The following is a 21,172-nucleotide window of genomic DNA, read 5'->3' as shown; positions in this document are numbered from 1 at the left end:
GTCACGACACTAGATACGGTTTATATTCCAGTGATATGTAACCAGAGGTAGAGAGGTTCTTACCCAGGTCTTTGACAAGTTCAGGTTCCAGATCCAGTAGAATCCTGTAAAAGTCTGATTTCATCTTGTCCCCTCCTGAGTCTAGAGCCTTGAACAACAGTTCCATCTGTTCCTGGCTGGTCCCGGCAGCACTGATCTGAGAGTTCATCTCATCAGGGATCAACTTCTTCTTGTGCAGCTCAGACGCTATGGATTTCCCCTCGGAAACCATCTGAATGAGGTCATCCTTGTGTCTGGTCACAAACTCGGCATGATCTAGACAGGTTAGATGTAGAGTTATATACTGTAGAACAAGAGGACATTACTAGTCAGGTTAGATGTAGAGTTATATACTGTAGAACAAGAGGACATTACTAGTCAGGTTAGATGTAGAGTTATATACTGTAGAACAAGAGGACATTACTAGTCAGGTTAGATGTAGAGTTATATACTGTAGAACAAGAGGACATTACTAGACAGGTTAGATGTAGAGTTATATACTGTAGAACAAGAGGACATTACTAGTCAGGTTAGATGTAGAGTTATATACTGTAGAACAAGACAAAACCATGAGGTCTGTGATTAACAGTTGACCCATCAGTATTATAGTAATAAACCATGAGGTCTGTGATTAACAGTTGTCCCATCAGTATTATAGTAATAAACCATGAGGTCTGTGATTAACAGTTGACCCATCAGTATTATAGTAATAAACCATGAGGTCTGTGATTAACAGTTGACCCATCAGTATTATAGTAATAAACCATGAGGTCTGTGATTAACAGTTGACCCATCAGTATTATAGTAATAAACCATGAGGTCTGTGATTAACAGTTGACCCATCAGTATTATAGTAATAAACCATGAGGTCTGTGATTAACAGTTGACCCATCAGTATTATAGTAATAAACCATGAGGTCTGTGATTAACAGTTGACCCATCAGTATTATAGTAATAAACCATGAGGTCTGTGATTAACAGTTGACCCATCAGTATTATAGTAATAAACCATGAGGTCTGTGATTAACAGTTGACCCATCAGTATTATAGTAATAAACCATGAGGTCTGTGATTAACAGTTGACCCATCAATATTATAGTAATAAACCATGAGGTCTGTGATTAACAGTTGACCCATCAGTATTATAGTAATAAATCATGAGGTCTGTGATTAACAGTTGACCCATCAGTATTATAGTAATAATCATAATCTCTATATGTGAAACTCTAATAAGACAACAGCCCACTTACTTTGTTCTTCCCATCCTTGTCTTTGCTCCTCCTCTGTAGACAAAAGACAACAAATGTGTAAAAGCACAATAGTAAAAAGTACAATAATAATTAATAATCATTAAAAGCCTGGATGTCTGTTCCCACGCGGTAATATAATTAGCATAAAGCTAAACTAAACTCTGACTTTAGTGTCTGGGGGTCTAAAAAGGTATTTCACCCGTTTTGCTCTACAAGCTTCACACTGGTACCTATATATAGTTATATCCTGATCTAATACAGGACTGAAGGTAACCTGGTATAAATGAATAGAGTCTAATGGACAGGATATGGATCATTCCTAGTTATATCCTGATCACCCCTCAGAGCCTGGTTCCTCTGGTCTTTCCAGTACAGCCAGTAGAGGACTGGTCACCCCTCAGAGCCTGGTTCCTCTCTACCTAGTACAGCCAGTAGGGGACTGGTCACCCCTCAGAGCCTGGTTCCTCTGGTCTACCCAGTACAGCCAGTAGAGGACTGGTCACCCCTCAGAGCCTGGTTCCTCTCTACCCAGTACAGCCAGTAGGGGACTGGTCACCCCTCAGAGCCTGGTTCCTCTGGTCTACCCAGTACAGCCAGAAGAGGACTGGTCACCCCTCAGAGCCTGGTTCCTCTGGTCTACCCAGTACAGCCAGTAGAGGACTGGTCGCCCCTCAGAGCCTGGTTCCTCTCTACCCAGTACAGCCAGTAGAGGACTGGTCAGTATTATAGTAATAAACCATGAGGTCTGTGATTAACAGTTGACCCATCAGTATTATAGTAATAAACCATGAGGTCTGTGATTAACAGTTGACCCATCAGTATTATAGTAATAAACCATGAGGTCTGTGATTAACAGTTGACCCATCAGTATTATAGTAATAAACCATGAGGTCTGTGATTAACAGTTGAACCATCAGTATTATAGTAATAAACCATGAGGTCTGTGATTAACAGTTGACCCATCAGTATTATAGTAATAAACCATGAGGTCTGTAATTAACAGTTGACCCATCATTATTATAGTAATAATCAGAATCTCTATATATGAAACTCTAACAAGACAACAGACCACTTACCTCGTTCTTCCAATAGTTTTCTACGATGTTCTTCCAATCGTTTACTTTGCTCCTCTGTAGACAAAAGACAACAAATGTGTAAAAGCACAATAGTAAAAAGTACAATAACAATTAATAATCATTAAAAGCCTGGATGTCTGTTCCCACGAGGTAATCTAATTAGCATAATGCTAAACTAAACTCTGACTTTAGTGTCTGGGGGTCTAAAAAGGTATTTCACCCGTTTTGGTCTACAAGCTTCACACTGGTACCTATATATAGTTATATCCTGATCTAATACAGGTCTGGTCTGAAGGTAACCTGGTATAAATGAATAGAGTCTAATGGACAGGATATGGATCATTCCTAGTTATATCCTGATCACCCCTCAGAGCCTGGTTCCTCTCTACCCAGTACAGCCAGTAGAGGACTGGTCACCCCTCAGAGCCTGGTTCCTCTGGTCTACCCAGTACAGCCAGTAGAGGACTGGTCACCCCTCAGAGCCTGGTTCCTCTGGTCTACCCAGTACAGCCAGTAGAGGACTGGTCACCCCTCAGAGCCTGGTTCCTCTGGTCTACCCAGTACAGCCAGTAGAGGACTGGTCACCCCTCAGAGCCTGGTTCCTCTGGTCTACCCAGTACAGCCAGTAGAGGACTGGTCACCCCTCAGAGCCTGGTTCCTCTCTACCCAGTACAACCAGTAGAGGACTGGTCACCCCTCAGAGCCTGGTTCCTCTGGTCTACCCAGTACAACCAGTAGAGGACTGGTCACCCCTCAGAGCCTGGTTCCTCTCTACCCAGTACAACCAGTTGAGGACTGGTCACCCCTCAGAGCCTGGTTCCTCTCTACCCAGTACAACCAGTAGGGGACTGGTCACCCCTCAGGGCCTGGTTCCTCTGGTCTAGCCAGTACAGCCAGTAGAGGACTGGTCACCCCTCAGAGCCTGGTTCCTCTGGTCGACCCAATACAGCCAGTAGAGGACTGGTCACCCCTCAGAGCCTGGTTCCTCTCTACCCAGTACAGCCAGTAGAGGACTGGTCAGTATTATAGTAATAAACCATGAGGTCTGTGATTAACAGTTGACCCATCAGTATTATAGTAATAATCATAATCTCTATATGTCAAACTCTAACAAGACAACAGACCACTTACGTTGTTCTTCCAATAGTTTTCTACTTTGTTCTTCCCATCGTTTACTTTGCTCCTCCTCTGTAGACAAAAGACAACAAATGTGTAAAAGCACAATAGTAAAAAGTACAATAACAATTAATAATCATTAAAAGCCTGGATGTCTGTTCCCACGAGGTAATCTAATTAGCATAAAGCTAAATTAAACTCTGACTTTAGTGTCTGGGGGTCTAAAAAGGTATTTCACCCGTTTTGCTCTACAAGCTTCACACTGGTACCTATATATAGTTTTATCCTGATCTAATACAGGACTGAAGGTAACCTGGTATAAATGAATAGAGTCTAATGGACAGGATATGGATCATTCCTAGTTATATCCTGATCTAATACAGGACTGAAGGTAACCTGGTATAAATGAATAGAGTCTAATGGACAGGATATGGGTCATTCCTAGTTATATCCTGATCTAATACAGGACTGAAGGTAACCTGGTATAAATGAATAGAGTCTAATGGACAGGATATGGATCATTCCTAGTTATATCCTGATCTAATACAGGACTGGTCTGAAGGTAACCTGGTATAAATGAATAGAGTCTAATGGACAGGATATGGGTCATTCCTAGTTATATCCTGATCTAATACAGGACTGGTCTGAAGGTAACCTGGTATAAATGAATAGAGTCTAATGGACAGGATATGGGTCATTCCTAGTTATATCCTGATCTAATACAGGACTGGTCTGAAGGTAACCTGGTATAAATGAATAGAGTCTAATGGACAGGATATGGATCATTCCTAGTTATATCCTGATCTAATACAGGACTGGTCTGAAGGTAACCTGGTATAAATGAATAGAGTCTAATGGACAGGATATGGGTCATTCCTAGTTATATCCTGATCTAATACAGGACTGGTCTGAAGGTAACCTGGTATAAATGAATAGAGTCTAATGGACAGGATATGGGTCATTCCTAGTTATATCCTGATCTAATACAGGACTGAAGGTAACCTGGTATAAATGAATAGAGTCTAATGGACAGGATATGGATCATTCCTAGTTATATCCTGATCTAATACAGGTCTGAAGGTAACCTGGTATAAATGAATAGAGTCTAATGGACAGGATATGGATCATTCCTAGTTATATCCTGATCTAATACAGGACTGGTCTGAAGGTAACCTGGTATATTGATTGGTGTTATATATATCTTCACATGAGACATCAAGGACCAGTCAGAGATCAAGGTTAAACTCACCTTCAGTATGTTTAATATCTCTGACTGAGGGACTCTTAATGATGAGACATCAAGGACCAGTCAGACATCAAGGTTAAACTCACCTTCAGTATGTTTTCTCCACTTGTAGACACCAATAGCTGAAGCTGCAATAACTCCAACAGCTCCTGCTGCTATTAGACCAACAATCAGCCCTACTTGTGATTTAGGAAACACCTCATCTGAAACAGAGAAGCCATGTCAAACCATTACAACAACACTACATAAATACTGTACAGGAAGTAAAGCATAATTTATAAATACAGTACTACTGATAACAGACCAATAAGGTCATCCCCTAGGAAACCGTCCTCCACTAACTAGTCTAAATAACTAGTCTAACTAACTAGGGGTCTCAGGTATTTGGGTTAACCAATGAAGACCTCACCTGGGACATGAATCTCTGTCTCCTTCAGGTGGTTGATCTCCTGCTGTTGAACTATACAGGTGAACCTGTTGTTGTCAGTCTGGTTCACGGTGACACGTCGTCTCACAGTGTAGAGGTCCTCTGAGTCCCTGTGTCTCTCTGGAGGTCCATCAGCAGGGAGGATGGTTCCAGAACTGTCCAGCCACTCCATCTCAGGTTCAGGAAACCAGCCTCCAGACTCACACTTCAGGACCACCCCCCAGCCTTTAGTTCCATCAATAGAGATCACTGGCTGAGATACAGCACCTACAGATACAAGATAAAACAGATCACACTGGCTGAGATACAGCACCTACACAGATACCAGATAAAACAGATCACTGGCTGAGATACAGCACCTACACAGATACCAGATAAAACAGATCACTGGCTGAGATACAGCACCTACACAGATACCAGATAAAACAGATCACTGGCTGAGATACAGCACCTACAGATACAAGATAAAACAGATCACTGGCTGAGATACAGCACCTACACAGATACCAGATAAAACAGATCACTGGCTGAGATACAGCACCTACACAGATACCAGATAAAACAGAGATCACTGGCTGAGATACAGCACCTACACAGATACAAGATAAAACAGATCACTGCCCTCGGATTCGGTAAATATCTGCTCCAGATAATTAGGTGTAATGACAGCAGGTATTTATTTAGTATAATTATAATCTACACACACTGATTCATATTATTGACATTCATGCCTATTGATGTTCATGTGTAACCTTTAAATGTATTGACTGGCAATATTAAAGTAATTTATATTTGCCTCACAATGTATTCCATTGTGAATTCATTATGCGATTGAATTAACTGTAAATCTACAGCAGGAAATGGGAAAATGGTGGAGAAAATTATATAGACTTTTTCAATAAGTCTAAAGTAATAATGTTATGTCTTGAACATGTGAATTATGCAGAAAGTCTAAGTATGTATCACATTTCCTATAAACACTGTTTTGTAAGTCTCTGTGTTTCTGTGTTGCAGTATGCATCCAGTTCCTCTGGAGGAGAGGATCCATCGGCCACCTCACCTCAGACCCTTCCACCCCTGGACAGACGGTGGCCCTGGGCCCGGACCTGCCCTCCCTGCTCAGCGACCCAGACTACTCCTCCAGCAGCGAACAGTCCTGTGACACCGTCATCTCAGACCGGGAGCTAAGTGAAAACGAGGGCCCTCCCACCTTTGTTCCCATCATCCCCTCCCTGAACAGGAGGTGCTCAAGAAAGGAGGGCCCCCTGGACAGGGATCACTTCTTCAAGTGCAACACGTTTGCTGAGCTGCAGGAGCGCCTGGAGTGTATCGACGTCAGTGAGGAGCCTACAGCGTTTGTTGGAGAGGGCAGGGGAAGTCAGGCCCCAAGATGGACAGCAAAGCAAAGGAATGCCCTGGTTTCCCCAAAGACTGTAACTCCTTCTCCCAGGAGAACAGATCACCTAAACTCCTAAATCTGTAGCCACTCCTCCATCCAGTAGCCCTTCTAAACTGGAACATTCCACAGAGCATATGTAGAACAATGATGGTGAGAAGGTGATGACGTCAGAGAGCAGAGCAAGCCCAATCAAACAGCCTCTGAGCTAGTAGTACGGGAGAAGGTTAACTTCAACAAGAAACCCTGACCCAAGCCTGCTCCCCCTCCCCCACAGCAGAGAGACTCACGCAGGGGCAACGGAGAGGCAGAGGAGAGGTCCCCCCCCGTGGGAATGAGACATCAGGTTGTAAAACAGGGGGAGTCTGGGGACCCTTTCCTTGATATGACCCGGACCAGGGGACCTGTAGAGGTGTGCCAGCTACGCTCCACCCTGAGAGAGAGGTGCCTGGACAGGGACATCCTCCAGGCTACGGTCACCCTGAGAGAGAGGTGCCTGGACAGGGACATCCTCAGGGCTACGGTCACCCTGAGAGAGAGGTGCCTGGACAGGGACATCCTCAGGGCTACGGTCACCCTGAGAGAGAGATGCCTGGACAGGGACATCCTCAGGGCTACGGTCACCCTGAGAGAGAGGTGCCTGGACAGGGACATCCTCAGGGCTACGGTCACCCTGAGAGAGAGATGCCTGGACAGGGACATCCTCAGGGCTACGGTCACCCTGAGAGAGAGGTGCCTGGACAGGGACATCCTCAGGGCTACGGTCACCCTGCAGCAGCCTGTGGAGCTGAACGGAGAGGATGAGCTGGTGTTCACTGTGGAAGAGGAGCTTTCCATCGGCAGCATCATAGACAATGGGGGGCCCTCCAGCATCATCAGCTTCAACAGTGACTGCTCCCTGCAGGCCCTCCAGCATCATCAGCTCCAACAGAGACTGCTCCCTGCAGGCCCTCCAGCATCATCAGCTTCAACAGTGACTGCTCCCTGCAGGCCCTCCAGCATCATCAGCTTCAACAGCGACTGCTCCCTGCAGGTCCTCCAGCATCATCAGCTCTAACAGAGACTGCTCCCTGCAGGCCCTCCAGCATCAACAGCTCCAACAGAGACTGCTCCCTGCAGGTCCTCCAGCATCATCAGCTCCAACAGCGACTGCTCCCTGCAGGCCCTCCAGCATCATCAGCTCTAACAGAGACTGCTCCCTGCAGGCCCTCCAGCATCATCAGCTTCAACAGCTACTGCTCCCTGCAGGCCCTCCAGCATCATCAGCTCCAACAGCTACTGCTCCCTGCAGGCCCTCCAGCATCATCAGCTCCAACAGCTACTGCTCCCTGCAGGCCCTCCAGCATCATCAGCTTCAACAGCGACTGCTCCCTGCAGACCCTCCAGCATCATCAGCTTCAACAGCTACTGCTCCCTGCAGGCCTCCGGCTCCCGGCCCTCCAGCATCATCAGCAGCATCAACGACGAGTTTGACACCTACACATCTTCTGTGGGAGGTGCAGAGGTCAACATCGAGGTGCTCACCCCCTTACAGGATGACTCATTTGTGTGTGTGGGCAGCAGGGGCTCGTCCATCAGCTCCTGGATCAGCGAGCGTCTTTACTCTGGAGAGTGAAAGGGTTTTCCTCCCACAGACTAATAAGCACATCGGCCCAGACGGCACCTTCTACCTGGATTCCCTGGGAATGCTCCACTGTGAATCATCCCGAAGGGATGCCAAGAACTCCCTGAACGACAGTGGCTTTTCTGAACTGGACAGTGACAGCGCAGCATCTAGCAAACTGTCCCTGACGAAGTGCCCTCCGTCTCCCGAGTCAACCAAAGGACCCCTCAGATTCAAAACAGCTAAAGTTAACTCTCTCAGCTCCTCCTCCCAACCCTCCCAGGGTCCTCCAGTCTTCCATAGTCCCCTCCAGTCTTCCATAGTCCCTCCAGTCTTCCATAGTCCCTCCAGTCTTCCATAGTCCCCTCCAGTCTTCCATAGTCCACTCCAGTCTCCCATAGTCCCCTCCAGTCTTCCATAGTCCACTCCAGTCTTCCATAGTCCACTCCAGTCCTCCATAGTCCACTCCAGTCCTCCATAGTCCACTCCAGTCCTCCATAGTCCACTCCAGTCTACCCAGTAGCAGCAGCAGTCGTGAACCACAGAGACAGGAATATACAGTGATGTGTTGGTTACCAATCTAACAGCAGCATGGTAGAGTGTCTAGTGTTGGTTACCAATCTAACAGCAGCATGGTAGAGTGTCTAGTGTTGGTTACCAATCTAACAGCAGCATGGTAGAGTGTCTAGTGTTGGTTACCAATCTAACAGCAGCATGGTAGAGTGTCTAGTGTTGGTTACCAATCTAACAGCAGCATGGTAGAGTGGCTAGTGTTGGTTACCAATCTAACAGCAGCATGGTAGAGTGTCTAGTGTTGGTTACCAATCTAACAGCAGCATGGTAGAGTGTCTAGTGTTGGTTACCAATCTAACAGCAGCATGGTAGAGTGTCTAGTGTTGGTTACCAATCTAACAGCAGCATGGTAGAGAGTCTAGTGTTGATATACAGATATAAACAGTTATACAATGTTGGTGTTAAAATCCACCCCTCTCTTTATTCATGTCTTGTTTAGTCTGATGTCTCTGAGTCCACCCCTCTCTTTATTCATGTCAAACACCTTTGCTATGAACTGGAAAGCTGAAAGCGAGTCAGGCCTAGTCACCCAACATCAGTACCTGACCTCACTAATGCTCTTGTGGCTGAATGGAAGCAAGTCCCAGCAGCAATGTTCCATCATCTAGTGGAAAGCCTTCCCTGAAGAGTGGAGGCTGTTATAGCAGCAAAGGGGGGACCAACTCCATATTAATGCCTTCCCAGAATAGCAGAGGCTGTTATAGCAGCAAAGGGGGGGACCAACTCCATATTAATGACTTCCCAGAATAGTGGAGGCTGTTATAGCAGCAAAGGGGGACCAACTCCATAATAGCAGGTGTCCACATACTTTTGGTCATGTAGTGTTTCTACCTGATGTTAGATAATAGCAGGTGTCCACATACTTTTGGTCATGTAGTGTTTCTACCTAATGTTAGATAATAGCAGGTGTCCACATACTTTTGGTCATGTAGTGTTTCTACCTGATGTTAGATAATAGCAGGTGTCCACATACTTTTGGTCATGTAGTGTTTCTACCTAATGTTAGATAATAGCAGGTGTCCACATACTTTTGGTCATGTAGTGTTTCTACCTAATGTTAGATAATAGCAGGTGTCCACATACTTTTGGTCATGTAGTGTTTCTACCTAATGTTAGATAATAGCAGGTGTCCACATACTTTTGGTCATGTAGTGTATTTCCATGTATTATGATGATGATTAAAGTACATCCCTACTTGATGACATCACCTCTAGTGGCTTGTTCTAGGGTTGATGAGCAGGTAGTGATGATGCTGGTTTCGATAAGTGACTATCTGAGGCAGGGTTGATGAGCAGGTAGTGATGATGCTGGTTTTGATAAGTGACTATCTGAGGCAGGGTTGATGAGCAGGTAGTGATGATGCTGGTTTTGATAAGTGACTATCTGAGGCAGGGTTGATGAGCAGCTAGTGATGATGCTGGTTTTGATAAGTGACTATCTGAGGCAGGGTTGATGAGCAGCTAGTGATGATGCTGGTTTTGATAAGTGACTGAGGCAGGGTTGATGAGCAGGTAGTGATGATGCTGGTTTTGATAAGTGACTATCTGAGGCAGGGTTGATGAGCAGGTAGTGATGATGCTGGTTTTGATAAGTGACTATCTGAGGCAGGGTTGATGAGCAGCTAGTGATGATGCTGGTTTTGATAAGTGACTATCTGAGGCAGGTTTCTTTCTTGATCTTGACCATTAGTTAGATTTTCTCTGCATTTAGGACCAATTTGATCTGAAAGAGGTGATGCTGGATGATGACAACAAACACTTCCTGCTATTTGAGAAATACCTAGTCAACAACATTAAACACTTCCTGATCTAGTGTGGGATCAGGGCTATAGATGATGTCTCATCTGCATATAGATGGACCTTTCATCAGCAATGTTTTCACACAAGTTATTTACACAGATAGTGAACAATAACGGCCCAACAATGTTACCCTGCAGCACTCCAGTATTAACAGAAAGATGGTCAGAATCATGAACAGAACCCTGCAGCACTCCAGTATTAACAGAAAGATGGTCAGAAGTCATGAACAGAACCCTGCAGCACTCCAGTATTAACAGAAAGATGGTCAGAAGTCATGAACCCTGCAGCACCCCAGTATTAACAGAAAGATGGTCAGAAGTCATGAACAGAACCCTGCAGCACTCCAGTATTAACAGAAAGATGGTCAGAAGTCATGCCATCAACCTGAATACATTGTGATCTAACACTGAGATAATCATTAAACCAGCAACAGCTTTACTTGAAAAACATCAATAATTCACTGTGTCAAAAGCCTTGGACAAATCAATTAACAAAGCAGCACAACGCTGTTGACTATACAATACCTTCTCTATAGTATGTATCCCTATCAGTACATAGTAACTACTGTGTGTCAACAGTAGGTAGCAGGAATATTAGGACACAGCCAGTGAGTCAACAGTAGGTAGCAGGAATATTAGGACACAGCCAGTGAGTCAACAGTGTTTCACTATCAGTACATAGTAACTACTGTGAGTCAACAGTAGGTAGCAGGAATATTGGGACACAGCAGTATGACATTGTGGGAGTTTGAGGAGTGTAAAGGAGTTGTAAAGGCTGTGATGAGGGATGAAGACCAGCTGAATACATGATCTATAACAGAGGAAGGACTGATGAGGGAGGAAGACATGTTGATATTTTAGCAGCCAATCATTTAGCCAGATTTACCAATACAACCTCTGATCACATCTCCAGTATTCATGACTCACCAACAAAGAGTTGAACGGTGGTTTCCTTCACCTGGCTGGTCAGTTTTGGAATGAAGCACATGTAGTTTCCAGCATCAGAGAGAGTAACTCTGGTCAGCTTTAAGGAGACGTTGCCGTTCTTCAGTTCTTCATTAAACAATGATGTCCTTCCACTGTAGGATGGAGACTGCCCCACATTGGAGTCTCGACCGTCAAGGTAAAGATGGACGACTTCTGATTTCTGGTTCAATCTTGTCCACCTCACTACCATGTCCTCAGCACTGACACTGGGTTTCAGGGAACATGGTAGAATGACGTCATCACCAGCTAAGGCAACGACTGGGTTAGCCGAACCAACAACCTGAACCTCAGACGACCCTGGAGAAAAACAAATGACACATAGTTAAAGACAACTATTAACTCAAGTTGAAGGCCAATCGGGGTACTGCAGGCTGCCATTAGAAACTATACACTGAGTTAACAAAGCATTATGAACACCTGCTCTTTCCATGACAGACTGACCAGGTGAATCCAGGTTCTCATTTAAGTTCTCAAGTTCTCATTTACAACTGCGACCTGGCCAAGATAAAGCAAAGCAGTGCGACAAAAACAACACAGAGTTAAACATTGAATAAACAAGCGTACAGTCAATAACACAATAGGAAAAAAGAAAGTCTATATACAGTGTGTGCAAATGGCGTGAGGAGGTAAGGCAATAAATGGGCCAAAGAAATTAAATTAACTTTGTCCCGCTCCCATACAGTCCTCAATGTGCTACACTTCAATTCACAGCAAGTCAAACAGTGATGCATTGTCCCACACACCCCTCATCCCAGACCCCTCATCCCACACCCCTCATCCCAGACCCCTCATCCCAGACCCCTCATCCCAGACCCCTCACCCCAGACAGTACATTGTCCCACACACCCCTCATCCCAGACCCCTCATCCCAGACCCCTCATCCCAGACCCCTCATCCCAGACCCCTCATCCCTGACCCCTCATCCCAGACCCCTCATCCCAGACCCCTCATCCCTGACAGTACATTGCCCCAGACCCTCATCCCAGACCCCTCATCCCAGACCCCTCATCCCAGACCCCTCATCCCAGACCCCTCATCCCAGACAGTACATTGTCCCAGACCCCTCATCCCAGACCCCTCATCCCAGACAGTACATTGCCCCAGACCCCTCATCCCAGACCCCTCATCCCAGACAGTACATTGCCCCAGACCCCCCTCCCTCCCTCCCCCCACACACACACACAAGCCAGCCAGTGTTAACAAACTATAACCTTCCTGTATTCTGTTTCAATCTAAGTGCATTCTGCCTTGTGGACTATTCAGACTATTTAAATCTCATTAGAAATTATGTGGTGTTTTGATGTAATGTTATGCTAAGCTATTATATTTGATAATGTTATGCTAAGCTATTATATTTGATAATGTTATGCTAAGCTATTATATTTGATAATGTTATGCTAAGCTATTATATTTGATATTGTTATGCTAAGCTATTATATTTGATAATGTTATGCTAAGCTATTATATTTGATATTGTTATGCTAAGCTATTATATTTGATAACGCTATGCTAAGCTATTATATTTGATAACGTTATGCTAAGCTATTATATTTGATAATACTTTGCTAAGCTATTATATTTGATAATGTTATACTAAGCTATTATATTTGATAATGTTTTACTAAGCTATTATATTTGATAATGTTATGCTAAGCTATTATATTTGATAATGTTATGCTAAGCTATTATATTTGATAATGTTATGCTAAGCTATTATATTTGATAATGTTATGCTAAGCTATTATATTTGATAATGTTATACTAAGCTATTATATTTGATAATGTTATACTAAGCTATTTTATTTGATAATGTTATGCTAAGCTATTATATTTGATAATGCTATGCTAAGCTATTATATTTGATAATGTTATACTAAGCTATTATATTTGATAATGTTATACTAAGCTATTATATTTGATAATGTTATGCTAAGCTATTATATTTGATAATGTTATGCTAAGCTATTATATTTGATAATGTTATGCTAAGCTATTATATTTGATAATGTTATGCTAAGCTATTATATTTGATAATGTTATACTAAGCTATTATATTTGATAATGTTATGCTAAGCTATTATATTTGATAATGTTATGCTAAGCTATTATATTTGATAATGTTATACTAAGCTATTATATTTGATAATGTTATGCTAAGCTATTAAATTGGATAATGTTATGCTAAGCTATTATATTTGATAATGTTATACTAAGCTATTATATTTGATAATGTTATGCTAAGCTATTATATTTGATAATGTTATGCTAAGCTATTATATTTGATAATGTTATGCTAAGCTATTATATTTGATAATGTTATGTATTTGAGACCCGTCATTCAGAGCAGTTTGTTAACAATAAATAAAACGGTCTCTTTTTATCTCCAAAATGTGTTTCAAAAAAATACAAAGAGTAGGGGTTGGTAATATTCTCCAGTTGCGCCGTGAAAAAGGTAATTATATATTTTTATATACATTTGCAAAAAATAAATAAAAACCTGTTTTCGCTTTGTCATTATGGGGTATTATGTACTGATTTATGAGAAAACGTAACAAAAAGTGGAAAAGGTCAAGGAGTCTGAATATCATTAAATCCTAAAATTAATGTAGCAACTGCAGATATCAATAGACAACTGCATTCATTACCAAGGTGCTGGAACAACACTTCATAATACACCTGTTGTATCAGCTGGAACAACACTTCATAATACACCTGTTGTATCAGCTGGAACAACACTTCATAATACACCTGTTGTATCAGCTGGAACAACACTTCATAATAGGCTTTGTCGTGCCCTCTTCACGACTGTCTTGGTGTGTTTGGACCATGATAGTTTGTTGTTGATGTGGACACCAATGAACTTGAAGCTTTCAACCTGCTCCACTACAGCCCCGTTGATGAGAATGGGGGCGTGCTCGGTCCTCCTTTTCCTGTAGTCCACAATCATCTCCTTAGTCTTGGTTACGTTGAGGGATAGGTTGTTATTCTGGCACCACCCGGCCAGGTCTCTGACCTCCTCCCTATAGGCTGTCTCGTCGTTGTCGGTGATCAGGCCTACCACTGTTGTGTTGTCTGCAAACATAATGATGGTATTGGAGTCGTGCCATGAGGTCGAGGGTGAACAGGGAGTACAGGAGGGGACTGAGCACGCACCCCTGGGGAGCTCCAGTGTTGAGGATCAGCGTGGCAGATGTGTTGCTACCTACCCTCACCACCTGGGGGCGGCCCGTCAGGAAGTCCAGGATCCAGTTGCAGAGGGAGGTGTTGAGTCCCAGGGTCCTTAGCTTAGTGATCAGCTTTGAGGGTACTATGGTGTTGAACGCTGAGTTGTATTCAAAGAACAGCATTCTTACGTAGGTGTTCCTTTTGTCCAGGTGGGAAAGGGCAGTGTGGAGTGCAATAGAGATTGCATCATCTGTGGATCTGTTTGGGCGGTATGCAAATTGGAGTGGGTCTAGGGTTTCTGGGATAATGGTGTTGATGTGAGCCATTACCAGCCTTTCAAAGCACTTCATGGCTACGGACCTGAGTGCTACGGGTCTGTAGTCATTTGGGCAGGTTGCCTTTGTGTTCTTGGGCACAGGGACTAAGGTGGTCTGCTTGAAATATGTTGGTATTACAGATTCAATCAGGGACATGTTGAAAATGTCAATGAAGACACCTGCCAGTTGGTCAGCACATGCCCGGAGCACACGTCCTGGTAATCCGTCTGGCCCTGCAGCCTTGTGTATGTTGACCTGTTTAAAGGTCTTACTCACGTCGGCTACGGAGAGCGTGATCACACAGTCGTCCAGAACAGCTGATGCTCTCATGCATGCCTCAGTGTTGCTTGCCTCAAAGCGAGCACAGAAGTGATTTAGCTCGTCTGGTAGGCTCGTGTCACTGGGCAGCTCGCGGCTGTGTTTCCCTTTGTAGTCTGTAGTAGTTTGCAAGCCCTGCCACATCCGACGAGCGTCGGAGCCGGTGTAGTGTGATTCAATCTTAGCCCTGTATTGATGCTTTGCCTGTTTGATGGTTCGTCGCAGGGCATAGCAGGATTTCCTATAAGCTTCCGGGTTAGAGTCCCGCACCTTGAAAGCGGCAGCTCTACCTTTCGAGCAGCTGCTTCCAATTGAAGGTCAACCCCATTAACTAAACATAGAACAAGACATACTAGATAAACATAGAAATAACTAACATAGAACATAGCCCAACAAACCCCGAAACACTCTAAACAAACACCCTCTGCCACGTCCTGACCAAACTACAATAACAAATAACCCCTTATACTGGTCAGGACGTGACACAGAAGAAGCTGGTGAAAGCCTATTGTATTGGTTGCTGTTGGTTATTGGGGGTTAGAACAGACAAGCTGGTGAAAGCCTATTGTATTGGTTGCTGTTGGTTATTGGGGGTTAGAACAGAGAAGCTGGTGGAAGCCTATTGTATTGGTTGGTGTTGGTTATTGGGGGTTAGAGCAGAGAAGCTGGTGGAAGCCTATTGTATTGGTTGCTGTTGGTTATTGGGGGTTAGAACAGAGAAGCTGGTGGAAGCCTATTGTATTGGTTGGTGTTGGTTATTGGGGGTTAGAACAGAGAAGCTGGTGGAAGCCTATTGTATTGGTTGCTGTTGGTTATTGGGGGTTAGAGCAGAGAAGCTGGTGAAAGCCTATTGTATTGGTTGCTGTTGGTTATTGGGGGTTAGAACAGAGAAGCTGGTGGAAGCCTGTTGTATTGGTTGGTGTTGGTTATTGGGGGTTAGAACAGAGAAGCTGGTGAAAGCCTATTGTATTGGTTGCTGTTGGTTATTGGGGGTTAGAACAGAGAAGCTGGTGGAAGCCTGTTGTATTGGTTGGTGTTGGTTATTGGGGGTTAGAGCAGAGAAGCTGGTGGAAGCCTATTGTATTGATTATTGGGGTTAGAACAGAGAAGCTGGTGGAAGCCTATTGTATTGGTTGCTGTTGGTTATTGGGGGTTAGAGCAGAGAAGCTGGTGGAAGCCTGTTGTATTCATTGCTGTTGGTTATTGGGGGTTAGAACAGAGAAGCTGGTGGAAGCCTGTTGTATTTCCTCTGATTCATTATTATTATACCGGTTCTTCTTGTGAGCAAAATTAACATTCAGATGACTATGAGATCGAAAGGCTGAGGAGGGTGCAACTTGACCTGATGGTAAAGACCCATAGTCCACACCCTCTCATTCCATGGCCACAAGGTGGAGCTATAACACACGATTGAATCATTGACTGTAATAACTGTCATTATTACAAATAAATAAATGTAAAAAAATAATAATACAAAAAAAAAAATCGGCCGATTAATCGGCACCGGAATTTTTTTGGGCCCCCCCCAATAATCGGTATCGGCGTTGAAAAATCATAATCGGTCGACCTCTACCTTGTTCCCAAATCGAACCTTAATTACACATCCTTGGCTTTAGCCATATTTATGACTATAAAAAGAAAACGTTTTACGATCTGAATTCTTTGTCGCTCTTCAATGGAAATCGTAAAATCAGTTTCAGGTTGGATATTCGATGGATATTCTATTCGCACCTCAAACCTCAATAGCTTTCAAACCACTTGAGCCACAGACTCCAAATAAGTGTCTGTTGCTGTTGGAAACATTGCGCACAACACTGCACAGGTCTTATTTTCACAATGTGGACATTCACTTTGCAAAAGCTAATAAACATGTGGAAATGTGAGCAGCATTTTGAATTTCTAGTTAGGGAGCGTAAACAAAGTACAAACTTTCTTTTTTTTTTTACATTTGAATTTCATGTGACCTACTGACTTCAAACAAGGTTCAGAATGTCCACTCAGTGGGCGCCTTGATGGAGGCCTCCTTGTGCACCTGGTAACCTGAAACAAATGCACCTGGTGACCCGCACGCTTTTATCCGCAACCCAACCTCCACAAGTCTCCAACCCAACCTCCACAAGTCCCCAACCCAACCTCCACAAGTCCCCAACCCAACCTCCACAAGTCCCCAACCCAACCTCCACAGCCTGAGTGCTGCCCCTAACCCATGAGTCGGTGGCATCATCAGAGGCTTTTCTGTCTTACAAACTGCTAACCTTCAGCGAACTTTAACTGGGTTTTACACCCTATCAACATCAAGTGCCAGCACAATATTTATAGGCTTGAGAACCAAATACTCCTCGCAGTATTTAGCGGCACCATCATGTCGGAAGAAGCAACAGAAAATAATCACGCCTTTCTTTTTTTTTTCTTTACCCCTTTTTTTCTCCCAATTGGTAGTTACAGTCGTCTCACCGCAGCAACTCCCGTACGGACTCAGGAGAGGTGAAGGTCGAGAGCCTCCGAAACACAACCCAACCAATCCGCACTGCTTCTTGAAAATGCACATCCAACCCGGAAGCCAGCCGCACCAATGTGTCGGAGGAAACACAGGAATCGCTAGTGCGCAATGAGACAAGGATATCCCTGCCGGCGAAACCCTCCCTAACACGGACGACGCTGGCCCAATTGTGCACCGCTCCATGAGCCTCCCGGTCACGGCCGGCTGCGACAGAGCGAACCCAGAATCACTGCGCCACCCGGGAGGCCCATACCTTTCAATCATTTGCTTGATGTTTTGATGTAAGTAGGTCACATGACCAAGGAGCTATTGAAATTTCAAAGTTTGTAAAATTAGTATAAAATCGTGTGAAAATTGACAAACTTAAGGGTGTGCAATACAGAAGGGTGGACAGTGGACATTCTGAACCTTGTTTGAGGTCAGTAGGTCACATTACCAAGGTCCTATTGAATTTAGAAACATTGAAAAACATTTAAAATGTGAAATTGTGTAGATGAAAATGGACAAACTAAAGGGTGTGCAATGTGTAAGCCCATTGAGTGGGCATTCTGAACCTTGTTTGAAGGCACTAGGTCGCATGACCAAGGAGCTACTGAAATTCAACCATTTTAATAATTACTAATTTAAAATTGTGCGATATGTAAATCGACAAAAAGTGTCTGCATTGTGTGTCTATGACATTGGGTTAGCTAGAACCAGTATTGAACATTTTAGGAGTATTGGTTAAAGAGTTATTGAAATTAGAAAAATGTGATTTGTCACTATGATTTGTCACTATGTTGACGGTCCCTAACTGCTGTTGGTGGAGGAAGGAAAACTACAGGCGAATATCTGTCGAATATCCAACCTGAAACTGTCTTTACTTCGGTGTAAAACGTCTCCTCTTTTTAGTCATAAACATGGCGACACTTCCTTCAGCCTAACAATTTAACCCTCTACTTTATGCGCCACGTCGATACAGCTACGAGTTTCGTAACAAGTTAGGAGAGCATTGTCGCTAACACTTGACCTAAACTTAACTAATAATCCTAACCTGCTACTAAAAAGTCACTGTCGTATCGAAGTAGCGTGAAAACAAGTGTTTCTCTGTCATGGACATATACAGCACCACCACACCCCAACTACCCTGTCTGATCAGACAACACAGCGACGACAAGACATCTACATTTCCTGCACTTGAATTCTCCCCGTTTCTTTCTTGTTAATATTATGTTCAGATAATAAAATAGCCTACAGGATAAATAATGAAGGAATAATGTTGTGTCCTACCTGTCGTTATCAATGAAACACTGATGAACAGAATCCCTAAACACCAGGCCGCCGAGGTCGGAAAGGTCTTCATTTCACTACAAAACAAGTCTGACTCCAAGGTAAAGCTGTTTGTAACTGGTGAATAAAACTATTAGGAGTTTAGAAAAATAAACTAAAACAGTCGAAAGACTAATTTGTCAACGAACATAATGTAACACGACGTCTGTTCCAGAAATAACGGGGGAAAAGGGCGGTGGCGTTTCACACTTTACTTTCACTTTCACTTACAGTACTTCTAGTTGCATATCATCTCGCGATATCTAGCTCCATCTAGTACTCTGATATGGACATTAACTTAATGTCATCTCGCGATATCTAGCTCCATCTAGTACTCTGATATGGACATTAACTTCATGTCATCTCGCGATATCTAGTGTTCTGATATGGACATTAACTTCATGCCAAATGTCCTAAAACACATACTAGAACAAATGTGAATTGTTAAATAAATGTGACAACAACCCGTCATTCAGGGCTCTGTTTTTAGCTAACAGAAATGCTTGGACACATCTACTCATTCAAGGGTTTTTCTTTATTTTTACTATTTTCTACATTGTAGAATAATAGTGGAGACATAAAAACTATGAAATAACACATATGGAATCATTAATCAAAATATATTTTAGATTTTAGATTCTTCAAAGTAGCCACCTTTTGTCTTGATGACAGCTTTGCACACTATTGGCATTCTCTAATCCAGCTTCACCTGGAATGCTTTTCCAACAGTCTTGAAGGAGTTCCCACATATGCTGAGCACTTGTTGGCTGCTTTTCCTTCACTCTGAGGTCCAACTCATCCCAAAGCATCTCAATTGGGTTGAGGTCGGGTGATAGTGGAGGCCAGGTCATCTGATGCAGCACTCCATCACTCTCCATCTTGGTCAAATAGCCCAAACACAGCCTGGAGGTGTGTTGGGTCATTGTCCTGTTGAAAAACAAATTATAGTCCCAGTAAGCGCAAACCAGATGGGATGGCGTATTACTGCAGAATGCTGTGGTAGCCATGCTGGTTAAGTGTGCGTTGAATTCTAAATAAATCAGAGAGTGTCACCAGCAAAGCACCCCCACACCTCCTCCTCCATGCTTCACAGTGGGAACCACATAGGCAGAGGCAAACAAAACCCCACAAATTCTGACAAACTCCAAGCATTGATTATGGAAGAATGTGCTGCCATCAGTCAGGATGTGGCCCAGAAGTTAATTGACAGCATGCCAGGGCGGATTGCAGAGATCTTGAAAAAGAAGGGTCAACACAGCAAATATTGACTCTTTGCATCAACTTCATGTAATTGTCAATAAAAGCCTTTGACACTTCTGAAATGCTTGTAATTATACTTCAGTATTCCATAGTAACATCTGACAAAATATCTAAAGACACTGAAGCAGCAAACTTTGTGAAAATTAATATTTGTGTCATTCTCAAAACTTTTGGTCACGACTGTACACAAAATACCCCATAATGACAAAGCAAAAACAGGTTTTTGAAATGTTTGCAAAAAACAAAAAACAAATACTGAAATATGACATTTACAAAAGTATTTTTACCTTTTACTCAGTACTTTGTTGAAGAACCTTTGGCAGTGATTACAGCCGTGAGTCTTCTTGGGTATGATGCTACAAGCTTGGCACACCTGTATTTGGGGAGTTTCTCCCATTCTTCTCTGCAGATCCTCTCAAGCTCTGTCAGGTTGTATGGGGAGCGTTGCTGCACAGCTATTTTCAGGTCTCTCCAGAGAAGTTTGATTGGATTCAAGTCCGGGTTCTGGCAGGGCCACTCAAGGACATTCAGAGACTTGTCCCGAATCCTCTCCTGCATTGTCTTGGTTCTGTGCTTAGGGTCGTTGTCCTGTTGGAAGGTGAACCTTCACCCAAGTCTGAGGTCCTGAACACACTGGAGCAGGTTTTCATCAAGGATCTCTCTGTACTTTGCTCTGTTCATCTTTCCCTCGATCCTGACTAGTTTTCCAGTCCCTGCTGCTGAAAATCATCCCCACAGCATGATGCTGCCACCACCATGCTTCACCGTAGGGATGTTGCCAGGTTTTATCCAG

The 21,172-nt window shown here is 43.5% G+C and overlaps 1 protein-coding gene across 1 annotated transcript in view; it reads right to left on the bottom strand.

The window, feature by feature from the left end:
• LOC115195012 (butyrophilin subfamily 3 member A2-like) overlaps positions 1 to 19,342 on the bottom strand; it is a 54,247-nt gene extending 34,905 nt beyond the window's left edge. Inside the window, exons 1-8 of the mRNA XM_029754912.1 lie at positions 19,081 to 19,342; positions 11,452 to 11,808; positions 5,137 to 5,421; positions 4,814 to 4,930; positions 3,497 to 3,553; positions 2,366 to 2,419; positions 1,290 to 1,322; positions 173 to 315 (exon numbers count right to left, since the gene is read on the bottom strand). Coding sequence (XP_029610772.1) covers positions 173 to 315; positions 1,290 to 1,322; positions 2,366 to 2,419; positions 3,497 to 3,553; positions 4,814 to 4,930; positions 5,137 to 5,421; positions 11,452 to 11,808; positions 19,081 to 19,153 — 1,119 coding nt within the window. The 5' untranslated portion in view covers positions 19,154 to 19,342. The remainder of the gene's footprint in view (positions 1 to 172; positions 316 to 1,289; positions 1,323 to 2,365; positions 2,420 to 3,496; positions 3,554 to 4,813; positions 4,931 to 5,136; positions 5,422 to 11,451; positions 11,809 to 19,080) is intronic.
• Positions 19,343 to 21,172: the final 1,830 nt, after the last annotated feature.

The sequence above is a fragment of the Salmo trutta genome, chromosome 5 (assembly GCF_901001165.1).
Source record: "Salmo trutta chromosome 5, fSalTru1.1, whole genome shotgun sequence".
Classification (NCBI taxonomy): domain Eukaryota; kingdom Metazoa; phylum Chordata; class Actinopteri; order Salmoniformes; family Salmonidae; genus Salmo; species Salmo trutta.
Note: the sequence above shows the minus strand (reverse complement) of the source record. Positions and strands in the feature narration are given on the sequence as shown.